The following is a 13414-nucleotide window of genomic DNA, read 5'->3' as shown; positions in this document are numbered from 1 at the left end:
AATATGAACGCCCCTCTTAAGCAAACGATTTGTTAAAATGCCTGCTATTGCTTTACATTCTTTGCTAAGTAAAAATAACTTCGCGTAATATGTAGCATAGAAAACTGATTAATAATGTGTAGCTAATGAATAGCTGGGAAATGAACGAGTTCTACATACCCAAGCTAGAATATCCAGGCAAAATTAACAGTTTGAGAATACTTCTACAACTTTGGATTGGAAATTCAGTTCTATTTGACAGCTATGACCACAAACCCCAACTCTCAGCTTTTTATGGCACTTGGTATTAACCAAGTGACATATAGCAATCGCAAATTCTGTCTGTCTGTCGGTCCCAGTTTTGCTACTTTAGGCACTTCCAGGCAAGCTAGGACGATGAAATTTGGCAAGCGTATCAGGGACCGGACCATATTAACTTAGAAATAGTCGTTTTCCCGATTTGACCATCTGGGGGGGAGTGGGGGCCGGTTAATTCGGAAAGAATTGAAAAATGAAGTATTTTTAACTTATGAGCGAGAGATGGGATCTTAATGAAATTTGATGTATGGAATGATATTGTGTCTCAGAGCTCTTATTTTAAATCCTGGCCGAATCTGATGACATTGGGGGGAGCTGGAGGGGGGAAACCTAAAATCTTGGAAAACACTTAGAGTGGAGGGATCGGGATGAAACTTGATGGGAAAAATAAGCACAAGTCCCAGATACATGATTGACATAATCGGAACGGATCCGCTCTCTTTGGGGTAGTTGGGGGGGGGGGGTAATTCTGAAAAATTAGGAAAAATGAGGTATTTTTAACTTACGAACGGGTGATCGGATCTCAATGAAATTTGATGTTTAGAAGGATATCGTGTCTTAGACCTCTTATTTTGAATCCCGACCAGATCTGGTGACATTAGGGGGAGTTGGGAGGGGGAAACCTAAAACTTGGAAAACACTTAGAGTGGAGGGATCGGGATGAAACTTGGTTTCATCCGATCATAAATAAATATCCCGAAAAATAAACACAAGTCCTGGATAGATGATTGACATAAACGGAACGGATCCGCTCTCTTTGAGGTAGTTGGAGGGGGGGTTATTTCTGAAAAATTAGAAAAAATGAGGTATTTTTGACTTACGAACGGGTGATAGGATCTCAATGAAATTTGATATTTAGAAGGATATCGTGGCTCAGAACTCTTATTTTAAACCCGACCGGATCTGGTGACATTGGGGGGGGGGAGTTGGGAGGGGGAAACCTAAAACTTGGAAAACACTTTGAGTGGAGGGATCGGGATGAAACTTGGTGGGAAAAATAATCACGAGTCCTAGATACGTGATTGACATATACGGAACGGATCCGCTCTCTTTGGGGTAGTTGGGGGAGGGGTTAATTCCGAAAAATTAGAAAAAATGAGGTATAGAAAAAATGACGTATTGTCAACTTACGAAGGAGTGATCGGATCTTCATGAAACTTCATATGTAGAAGGACCTCGTAACTCAGATCTCTTATTTAAAATCTCAACCGGATCAAGCGTAATTGGGGGGGGGCAGTTGGGGGGACCGAAAATCTTAGAAAATACTTAAAGCGGTGAGATCAGGATGAAACTGGATGGGAAGATTAGAAACCTTTCTAAGATACGTGACTGACATAACCGGACCGGATCTGCTTTCTTTGGTGGAATTGGGGGGGGGGGGTAATTTTGAAAATTGAGGTATTTGTAACATACGAAAGGGTGACCAGATCTTAATGAAATTTGATATTTAGAAGGATCTTGTGCTTTAAAGTTCTAATTTTAAATTCTGACCAGATCCTGTGACATTGGGGGGAGTTGGAGGGGTAAACCAGAATTCTTGGAAAACGTGAAAATTGGGGTATTTTTATCTTACAAATAGATGATCGGATCTTAATGAAATTAGATTTTTAGAAGGAATTCATGTCTCAGAGCTCTTATTTCAAATCCCGACCAGATTTTTTGACATTGGGGGGAGTTGGAGGGGGAAATCTTGCAAAAACGCTTGGAGTGGAGGAATCGGGATGAAGCTTGGTGGATAGAATAAACAAATGTCCTTGATACGTGATTGACAGAATCGTACTGGATTCGCTCTCTTTGGGGGAGTTGGGGGGAGGGGTTCAGTGATTTGGCGAGTTTGGTGCTTCTGGACGTGCTAGGACGATGAAAATTGGTAGGCGTGTCAGGGAGCTGCACAATTTGACTTGATAAAGTCGTTTTCCCAGATTCGACCATCTGGGGGGCTAAAGGGCGAGGAAAAATTAGAAAAAATTAGGTATTTATAACTTACGAGTGGGTGATCGGATCTTAATGAATTTTGATATTTAGAAAGACATCGTGACTCAGAGCTCTTATTGTAAATCCTGACCGGCATTAAGCCTCTTATTTTCCTTTTTAAATCAATCTATTGATTCATAGAATTTTGTTAGAGCTCATACCATATGATCTCTTGGCTCTTAGCTCTTCCCGCCTCGTCACAAGTACCATATGAGCTCTTAGCTCTTGTTATTGTAGAAATTTCCATTTCTGCGTTAAATTTCTCTTCTAGATTTTTTATACATTAAAAGATTTGCAGCAGGGACCAAGTTTGATGCATTGAGATAAAATTAAAATTAAGCTGCTGTAGTCTTCAAAGTTATAGTGAAAGTTATTGTAAGTTATAGTATGAATTTGACTGGTATAACACACAACTAGGGTAAAAGATTCACTTTGTTTCCAAACATACAAATGGTTGCGCCCAAACTCTTGAAAAGCTTTATTCTGGTGAGTACTGTATACGGTATGATTATTAAAATTATAATGGAAGTACTAAACTAATGTCTTAAATTATTACTTAAACCGTCTAAAATAATGTCTTTCAGACGTTAAGTTATAGCATGAATCTGACTAGTATAACGCACAACTGCAGATAAAAGATTAGTTTTGCAGCCAAACATACGAATGGTTGAGCTAAAGCTCTTGGAAAGCTTTATTATGGTTAGTACTGTATATGGTTAGTACGGTTATTAGAGATATAACGGTAGTACTAAACTAATATTCTAACTTATTACCTAAATCGTCCAAGTAACGTCTTTCAGACATTACGCTATAGTATGAATTTGACCAGTATGATATACAGCTGCGGTAAAAGACTTATTTTGTTTCCAAACATGCGAATGTTTGAGCCCGAATTCTTGAAAAGCTGTATTCTGGTTAGTACTGTATATGGTTAATATGGTTATTGAAGGTACAAGGGTAGTACTAAGCTAATGTACTAACTTTTACCTAAATCGTCCCAAATAACGTCTTTCAGACGTTATGTTACAGCATGAGTTTGACTAGTATAACGCACAACTGCCGTAAAAGATTAATTTTGTTTCCAAACATGCGAATGGTTGAGCCTGAATTCTTGAAAAGCTGTATTCTGGTTAGTACTGTATATGGTTATTGAAGTTACAAGGGTAATACTAAACTAATGTCCTAACTTTTTACCTAAATCGTCCCAAATAACGTCTTTCAGACGTTATGTTACCGCATGAGTTTGACTAGTATAACGCACAACTGCCGTAAAAGATTAATTTTGTTTCCAAACATGCGAATGGTTGAGCCTCAATTCTTGAAAAGCTGTATTCTGGTTATTACTGTATATGGTTAATATGGTTATTAAAGTTACAAAGGGTAGTACTAAACTAATGTCCTAACTTTTTACCTAAGTCGTCCAAAACAACATCTTTCAGACGTTAAGTTACAGCATGAGTTTGACTAGTATAACAAACAACTGCCGTAAAAGACTAATTTTGTTTCCAAACATGTGAATGGTTGAGCCGTAATTCTTGAAAAGCTGTATTCTGGTTAGTACTGTATATAGTTAATTTGGTTGTTAAAGTTACAATGGTAGTACTAAACTAATTTCCTAACTTGTTACCTAAAATCATTTAAATTTTTCATGTTTCTCTTATGTAATGTAGTTAAAAAATAGAGAACTGAAACGGATCTATGTCTTTACACTTTTGCATCAAGAACAAGACAAATGAATTCTTCATAGTGAAGGGTAACCACGCCGTCAAGATCACTGTCCTTTTTTCTAAATGCTGAAGTCAGATTCTGAAGTATTATGCAGCACTGAATAAAATCATCGAAATAGATTGTTCCTCTGCCGTGGCGATCAAACTTCTTGTGCATTAGGCAAACCAGACTTTCCTGAAAAAAGTATTAAATGTTGAAATAATAAGATAATTTCTCTTAAATCGTTATTTCTGGTACAATTAAAGTCCAATTCACATTCATGCTCATTTAGACAAACATTCCGGCGTAATTATTATCGACCAATCATAATCCATATTTTCGCTTACAAGATTCCCTGATTGGTATAAAAGTGGTTGTCCTGGAAATTCATAACCAGCTAAGCCCACGTGTGAATAGGCTTTTACCTACAGGCGCGAATTTATAAATTCTCCTTACTATTCCACATCTAAACTTATTCAGTTTGGATAGATGGGGAAAGTTTATTTTAAACAATTAGAGGGAATGAAAGGAGAAATCCATAAAAATAAATAATTTTTATTCCTCTTTATGTCTAATTGTCCAAATTCGTTGAAAAGAATCTGAGTTGCATGAAGCCTATTAAGGACATAAAGAAAAGCTTTTACGATTGTAAAAGCTTTTACGATGTCAAGATTGTAAATCTTGATTTAATTTGGGAATCAACTGTTGATTTTTTTGGTTTTTCTTCTTACAGTTCAGGTTTGCTCTGAATAACGTGTTTCATCATCTACCCAAAGAAATAAAAAACATGGAAGAATATAACACATTTTTGTCTGAAAATCATGAAGATGTAGCATACCTTTGTCTTAATATTTTAATTGAACAAAGAACTGTGAATAGTTGGATATCAAAAGATAATTAACTGAAAGTACCCACCACGTTACAATTATGTTTAAAGTATGTATATCAAAAATATTATTTAGAACCGAAAAATTTATTTTCCTCTTTTTAGTCCATTTGTAAAACGTGGTTTCTTAAAAGTTTTTTCTTACAAAGTATTTATACAGGGGAAAAAATGGGAAAAATGTAAATTTTAGAATCAATTTGCTATTATTTACTGCCAACTGCGCCCTCTACTTTATTTTAATAAAAAAATAAAAAAATAACAAAGTGTTATAAATGTAAGATTACTCATTTGAAATTTCTCACCCCCTAAAATTTCTGCGCTTGGGGCCAGTGCTCCCTGTTTACCCCACTTAAAACGCCTCTAATCCTATCTTACTGTAAAAAAGCAGGGGCAAAAACGTACTAGCCAAAACGTTTCCTCTCTTTTGATGGGAGGAGGGGTATATTTTACACATTTACCGGTCATTTTTACTGGCTTCTTTTATTTCTTCAATAATTAAGATAATATCCGTTTCTTTCATATGGTACGACTAGGAGAAAAATTACTTCCTCTATTGTTTTATCGTGAGCGTAAGCTGCGTCTCTACTACTAATTGATCACCTAGCAAATTCCCTTTGAACAGAATTGAAATGTAAACCTTGGATTCTACAACGAAAGCGATCGGGTTTAACTTTTTCTGCCGTTTTCTGACAGTGAATCTCAATTCTAAAATTTCAATTATTTTCTTTAATTAATTCAACCAAATCCACTCCCACAGACCTGTCTTTTGAAACTTATATGATTATTTTGTAGCTAATTCCTGAAATCAACTATAAGATGTCATGCGTTGCCTCAAGTTTATGTTTGTAATATTTGACCTGTTCCTCCTGTTTTTTTTTCTGCAAGAACATTCGCTTTGTTTAGGATCGATTGGACTCTCTCAAGTGTTCACTTATAAGCTATAGGTTACTTCATACCTCCAGCAAATATATCATCCAATACCCACTGTATATCAAATTTTTTTTGAACTATGGAACTATTGGTAAAAGCATCTCGAACAGCAAGGTCTTAATCAATTGTCCATGCATTGAATATAGCTTACTTGCCTTTCCAGTTTGGCTAGTATGTGTGCCTAAACAGATTGTTGAACAGTAGAAATATTGCTAACATGTCACAAATTTACGCCACCATTTAATATATTTTTGGAATATATCAGCAGCTTCTTTCTCTTTGTTATTTTTATTCAATAAGCACTTAGTTCAGAGCCTCGTCTATATTATGCCATTACAATCAACTAACATTATATTATCACAAATATTTCTTCGTACACACAGTCCAGAATGCTTTATGTGGCAATCAATCACGCCTCAAAACTGATCAGAGGACTTATAATCACTCCCCTAGCCTTGTGGAATATCTTAGCTCAAACAATTTAATATTCTTTTTCATAGCTCTTTCTTGTAATTGATAAATCAAACGTAAAACATGGCAGGCAAACAATGTTAAATTTGGTGAGAGTTTCCATCACATTTAAACATTTCATTAAACATTTTCACAGAATCATGCTCAAGTTTGGTGTCATCCGCTATGTCCACAACGGTGGCGCTTTAAAAATGTCGCTTTAAAAATGGTAATACAATTGACTTTCGTTTCATTTACCTTCGCGTGTTTTATCAAAGAAGGAAAGAACATGCATGTAAATCAGCAGAGTAATTCCTTACTTTCCTCCCGTCTTAGGGGGGAGAGGCTCTGGTCCCCTTCCTGCGTGCATGCCTAACCCGGGCTTAGATCAAATTTATAAAACTTGATATTATCCAGATCTTTCTTTTTGATGTTGACGTTTGTAAGATGTATCATGTTAGTGCCAGTAATAGCTACTCACTACACAAGCATGAATTTATTTCAGGAGAGGGACGTTTTCAGGTACGGGGAAACTCGCAAAAAAAAAACAACACGAAAAATAGAAATTTTAGGCACAATTTGAGAAATCATAGGAAAAACTTCAAAATTCACAATCATTTTGCTAGTCCAAGTGGAAGTGTATAGATAGCCCTAAAACTTTTTGATGAGGACTAAACGACTTGAAATGTACGTCTTATATTTTTTTTGGCAGCAATGAAACCATAATTTAACGTTGCAAGGAATTGATGCAGCAAACAGATTAACACTACCTGCTTGATCGCTAAAATCCATTTCAGGTTGGATATGTTTTAATGGAAAGGGGCATTGTGACACTAATGGTAATGCTTACCGTGAATGCCAACCCATTTATTTTCACTCAAAGGGTCCTACATTTGGAAAATTTAAGGAGTAAGTTTGTTATTTTGTACTTCAATTCCATCATCAAACTGCCTTTATATTACACTTGTCAGAAGTTTCACATGTAGTTGCTACCGAATACTAAAGTTTTCATGGAATCTCCAGTCGTTTCCGACTGTCAAAATTGCTGTAAATTATTACAAAAGACAGAGGTAACGATGGATTTTCTGTGGCTATTATCATCTATTTCTATTGATCCTATTGCTATTTATTATATTTTTCTTTTACCTAATGTAAAAATTGAGTCGGTTAAATCGCTGCATTTACCAACTGAGGACGATGTTTTGGCAAGTTAAGATCATATTTCCTTCATCATGTTATCTAATTCATTTTATTCTACTTATTCATAGAATTGAAATACTAGGAACAACTCTTGGCCACGGCAGGATACCGTGAAGGCTGGAGACTCCTTGTTTATGCCCTAAGTGCCTCTGAAAGAACAGGAGGATCTAACATCTAAGGCAAGGTGTTGGTTACACATAACAGTTCACAGAATATAAAAATATAAGTGGTATCTTAGCGCATTTACTATTTTTATAAAAGGCAAATTTTTTTTTATTTCATATAGAATGTTAGCAATTTGTTTTCTAAGGACATTAGTTACCTGAAGACGGTATCCGAACATTATCAGAGCTTGTCTGAACTCATTGACGTCTATTGTACCAGAATTATCTCTGTCAAAGTTTTTAAAACAGTTCTGCCAGTCTGTTATGAACTTCCACAAGCTACAAAATTCTTCAAAATTGATTGTTCCTGTATATAAATGACAAAATATAAGAGTTTCCCCATTAGTCTTCCTACGTATCCTAGGAATATCTTTAGTTAAATTCGTTTGCTATAAAAAATATAATTAACTCATAATTTTGAAATTCATAAAAATGAAACATAATAACACTTGAGATTCCGCTTTAAAATAGGAAAAGAAAATGCATTGACTACATGAGAGGATTTAGATAAACATTTAAATTCTGTGATTCCATGCCAGCTTTGTCTAGTGTAAAAATTACAAGCTTTGGATACACTTATTAGGCACCCAGTCCAAATCTGCCATGTTCAAAATACTTCAAGTCATACAATCTTACTTGGGAGATTTGTGAAGCAGCAAGGTAGGAAGCAAGAATTTCCGTATTGCACTGATTCACGGCTGTTAACGTGACATCAAAATCGACCCTAAAATGTAAGTTGGCTCAAAATGTGCATTCTTATATAAGTTATTTTCGTTGGAATTATTTAATAACAGCATTTAGTATCTTAAATAAAATCCTAAAATATTTATTTGAATAGAAAGTGAATCACGAAGACGACAGCAAAACAAATATTTTCGATTATTGCAGAAATTCCTATTTCTTTAATACAGTGTAGTATATATAGCAATACAGAAATTCATATATGTGACTTCTCAGGGCACTACAGAAAGAACGTAAATTGAAACCTAAGAAAGCACACACAGACAGCAAATAAGAAGGAAAAAATTGTTCTTCATTCTTAAAATCTTATGCACAGCAACAATCAAAATGACACAATTTAATTAAAACATGGAACCCAGTCATTATGAAACTTCAGCCAAAAGATATAATATAGTACATCTTCCTTAAAAACTGTTCCGCAAATAATGCTAAAATTACAGTTTTTTGCATTTCTTAAAAAGTACAGCTGATTGAAATACTGCTAAAAGCCAATACTGGAAAAAATCAAAGAAAGATGGACGAAAGATTTTGAAAACGTGCTAAACCGTGATAAAATTATAGAAAAAGATATAGAAAAGAACGAAAAGTTTATGACACTTTGGAAGGGAAAAACATTTATTTTGTGAGGAAGAATTAGTGACAGTACTAAAATGATTAAAAAACAGCGAGGTACCAGGTGCTGATAGTGTGGTAAATGTGTTTTTAAATGTGTTGGTCGTGAAGTTAGAAATAAATTACTGAAGATTCTCAATATGATTTTTGAAAAAGGGGAAGTACCTAGCCATCTTAGGAAAACTTCAATTCAACTCCTCTAAAAGAAAGATAGTAAGAGTCAGTGTGGTGAATATAGAGGTATTAGCTTTGTTTCTGTAGAAAGGAAATTACATAATAATGATAGATGGTAATAAACTCACCTAAGCTACGGATATCAGGTGATTAATTTATCAATCACCTGACGTCCATAGCTTAGGTAAGCTTATTACCATCTATCATTATTATGTGTAAGAGTCAGGTTGGCCTTAGAGAATATATTAGGAAGCAAATTTCAAGAGAAAAATAATTTAGTATTAGGAAGGGTAGACGATGCGTCGACCAAATTTTCACTTTTAGATTAAAAATTTGGAAGTGCCTGAGTCACCAAAACCCCTTTAGTCTTCAGTCCTATAGATTATGAGCAAACATTTGATTCAGACGATAGAAGACCTTTAATGAAGGTCCTATCCTTGTATGGTATACCAGAGAAATATACGCAAAAGTGATTAGTACTATGCATGAGAATACCACTGCTGTGGTCAAGGTAAGAAATGAGGTCAGTAGCTGGTTTCACATTAAATAAGGAATTAAGCAGGGTTGTTTTCTATCCTTATTAATCTGGATCATTTTAATGGAATTTGTCCTAAAGAGCACAGCAAATGCTATGAGAGAGCACGGAATCAAGTGGAGGAGTAGAACTATCCTAGACTTCAAATATGCTGATAAATTTACTGTCTTATATGAAAATGTTGACAAAATAAATGAACGTTTCGAGGGTTCATTGTACAAGAAGAGGTTTGAAAGTTAAGGTTAAGAAGATTAAGCCGTTAAGACTGGGGATAAGTGAAGGTAACGAGGTTATATTAGTTAGCAATAAGATCGATCAAGTGCACATCTTCACTTACTTAAGTAGTATTATTAGTGCAGTGAAGATCTTAGAAGTTGAATAGCCAAGGCCCAAGATATTTTTTACCAGTTGTAAAAATTTTGGAAAAATACGAAGATAAGTCTGCCAATCAAGATTAGAATATTCAAAGCTACAGTGACTATAGTTATCAAGTATGGTTCTGAAACATGGGGACTCAAAAACGGAGAAGGAATTGTTAGATGCTTTCAAGACAAATTATCTATAGATCATTCTAGGTACCCGTTTGACTAACCGTACTTCAAAATGTAAACTGTACGATAGATTTGATTCAATTTGATAGAATGACACATTAAGATCAAGTTAAGACATCTATGACACATTCTACGGATGTAGGATGACAGATTGCCAAAGATCGTCCTTGTGGGCTAACCATCTAGGGCCAAACGAAAAACAGGTCGTCCCCGAATATATTTAAAATATATTTTAAGCGTGAATGTACTTAATATGTATTTATATTTTTTCCCAAATAACGCGCCATTCAGCCCTTTGGGATTTTTCTGCTTATAAATGGAAGTATAGCCTATTGATAATAAAAGGAACTTGAACTTGAGTCACTACTTGTATAGCAAATGCAAGTTAGACACCTAAAATCTTTAAGGTTTGAACTAGAAACGAGACACGCAAAATCGTAAACCGAACTAAATCTAAATATTTTGAGCCTTCTTAAGTATTCCAAACAAAAACGGCACAGTAACTTCTACCATAATATGGTGATTGTACGGCAGCTTCTACCCTAAAATTGTCTCTTGGGCTAATTTCCTAAAAAAAAAACTTATGGCACAAGTACCAAGTCTTTCATGATTTCATCTGCATGTAAACCCGAAAAAAGAAAACACATGCTTAGTCATTAGAAAACACACAAAAATAAATATTGAGCAAAGAACAAGTTTATATTGCAATAAACCGTATATAGCAATCACCAGAGCTGTATTTGGTGACGTCTGCGAAATTATTTGATATAATTTGTTAAATTATCTGCATTCATTATCCAAAGGTTTCATTATCAGCAAATTCTCCCGCACTGTCTTGTTTGGTATTTTCGCCCGTTTATATACATTCTTACGTTATTTTCCTTTCATTTGTTTTTCAATAGAAAGTGAATTTGATTTAAAAAATGATTTAGCAGAAAATGTATTATGATTTTGGAAGGCTGGAACAGCAGAGGAAATTTTACTTTTTCCATAACAAGCATTTTTCCAACGTGTCTACAAAATCTTGGCTGAAGTACGAAGATTATCATTTATATTCCCTCCCTTTCAATGGTTTTAACATTTTTGTCTTACCATTATTGTCTCTATCAAACATTCCTATCATAAGTCTGATGGTTTCCGGGTTAAATGGGGACATAGAACCATTTAAAAGAGCTGCTCCTAGCTCATTAGCTGTGATGCTCCCACTTCTGTCCTTATCCACATTTTGGAAGAGGCCAGCCAAATATTCACGCGATGGTAGGTTTCCTTGCATTATTCCAACTATAAAATAAGTAACACTTCTGATGGTTAGACTTTCAACAATTAGAAACTAAACTGGCAATTTAAGACCATCAACAGACAGTATGACATAGCACACTCATGTTCAACTGATAAAATTATTGCTTATCTTAGATCAAACGCGTCATCCAAATAATAGTTACTTATCGTATCTGGTTTTGTTTGTTTTCCGAGTTTCTTCCTTTTATTCTATGAATTGTTTGGCGGAAGTAATCTTGTTTTGGCTATTTTACTTGCATTTTAATTTTGGTATTTAAAAAGCTTTAATTTTTTTAGTATTCTTTTTCAAATAAAATGTTCAATAGCTTTAAAAGAAATTAAACAAAACAGATTTAGAACATATATTTTTTTTAATTAATCATCAACTTTCCGTCTATTTTTTTTCAGCAGAGTTTCAATCGTTGTTGTCGCTTGCAAATCTTGTATGTTAATAATAAAAATTCCCCTACCTCCAAAAAAGGACCAATTTTAGGATTGTTCTTCTTGTCTTAAATGTAAACCAAAATATGAATAATTTTCATAAGTGCGTCAATTTTAATATTAAACATAGAATTAGCAGGACATAATGAACACGATACAGTTCGGACGTATCTGTACCAGTAAGAAAAGTTTTTTTTCCACGATAACCTTCGGAAAACAACTTTGGTGCGGATGGAAGGACTGTCTATGAGAGTTCTCATAAAACCTATTGCCACTGAAAAAAAAAAATGAGAAAAAACAAAAAAGTAAAGCAAAAAAAAGCTCGAGTTTTCCCAAATCAATTTGTTTTATTAAGTATGATGAAGTATATATAATTGGGATGCATTTTTTAACATTCATTTTCGAAAATATTAGGAATTACTTAGTCGTAGGTTATAATAAGTTTCTAGTTGGAGCTTACAGAGCATTAAATATTAGAAATCCAGCTGGATAAACAGGAGCAAAAAGCCTGTATTGTCACTATTACCGCAATAGCACACTATCATCCGTAACCATACAAACAAATGATTGTATGCTATTACATAAATATTCCAATTCTAACCTTCGTCATAGATTACACGTTGGGCGCACAGCTCAAATCCCAAGGCCATGGGATAGAGGCATAAAAGTTTATAAAACGAGTAAAATAATATATACTCCAAGAAACAGAATCACGCGAAAAGAAAAAACTTGCACAGTTTGATTCACCTGATTATCTCTAAAACGCTAAAGTGAATGAGCTCAAAACCAGAAAGATGTGCTGATTTTCATGACTTCAAAACTGATTAGATGTACTGATTTAGTGTCGTAGCACTATCTACCAGTACAAGCAGGGATTTTTACCAGAAAGCCGGACCTTAGGCCCTGCTGCCCTGAAGTCCTAAATTTTTACCAATTTCTAAGCATTTCTTCAGATTATCAAAAGATTATTTTTACCATTCTCCTCCCCAAAAAAACTCCTATGTACATGCCTATGGACAAGAGCTACTGATAGATATGCGCTCATACTCATGAATATCGGAATAGTATAGACTAGAAATAGGTAGAAGAAAAAACAAAATTTATTCCTCAGCTAAATCTTGAAAAAAATCTGAAATATTTCTCATATTTGACGAAGGCAATTGATAATCTTGACGGTTTTTTCTGTTAGATTTCTTCTTATTTCTATTTGACTTCTCTCCCATTGAAACATCTATTTCCTCAAAGTAAGAAATGTTCCAGAATTTCACCTGTCTATTATGAGACACAGAAGCAAGGTAGTGACCACACGTAGAGATATCGAGACGTTCAACAGGGTAGGATATGTGTCTATCCGATGCATCTTGATGACTCCCGATAACTCCAATAAAACGATGTGGAAATAGATGTAAAGCTCTAAAAACATAAAAAAAGGTTAATTGGAAATCCTTAATGGAAAAGTCATACTTCCCTTAAA

General features: G+C 34.6%; 2 protein-coding genes across 4 annotated transcripts in view; both read right to left on the bottom strand.

The window, feature by feature from the left end:
• Nucleotides 1-3913: 3913 nt before the first annotated feature.
• On the bottom strand, nucleotides 3914-11619 carry LOC136025075 (programmed cell death protein 6-like). Its single transcript, XM_065700783.1, has 3 exons — nucleotides 11314-11619; nucleotides 7767-7915; nucleotides 3914-4173 (listed from the first exon to the last, which is right to left on the bottom strand). The coding sequence occupies exons 1-3, from the start codon at nucleotides 11492-11494 to the stop codon at nucleotides 3976-3978; spliced, it is 528 nt and encodes a 175-aa protein (XP_065556855.1). The 5' UTR covers nucleotides 11495-11619; the 3' UTR covers nucleotides 3914-3975.
• A 1403-nt stretch (nucleotides 11620-13022) lies between these two features.
• The window catches only part of LOC136025074 (WD repeat-containing protein 55 homolog), a 37716-nt gene continuing 37324 nt past the window's right edge, over nucleotides 13023-13414 (bottom strand). For all 3 annotated transcript variants that reach the window (XM_065700779.1, XM_065700782.1, XM_065700780.1), the window contains exon 8: nucleotides 13023-13353. In XM_065700779.1, coding sequence (XP_065556851.1) covers nucleotides 13041-13353 — 313 coding nt within the window. In that variant the 3' untranslated portion in view covers nucleotides 13023-13040. The remainder of the gene's footprint in view (nucleotides 13354-13414) is intronic.

The sequence above is a fragment of the Artemia franciscana genome, chromosome 3, assembly GCF_032884065.1.
Source record: "Artemia franciscana chromosome 3, ASM3288406v1, whole genome shotgun sequence".
Lineage (NCBI taxonomy): Eukaryota > Metazoa > Arthropoda > Branchiopoda > Anostraca > Artemiidae > Artemia > Artemia franciscana.
The sequence above is the reverse complement of the archived record's forward strand: the minus strand, read 5'-3'. Positions and strand labels throughout refer to the sequence as shown.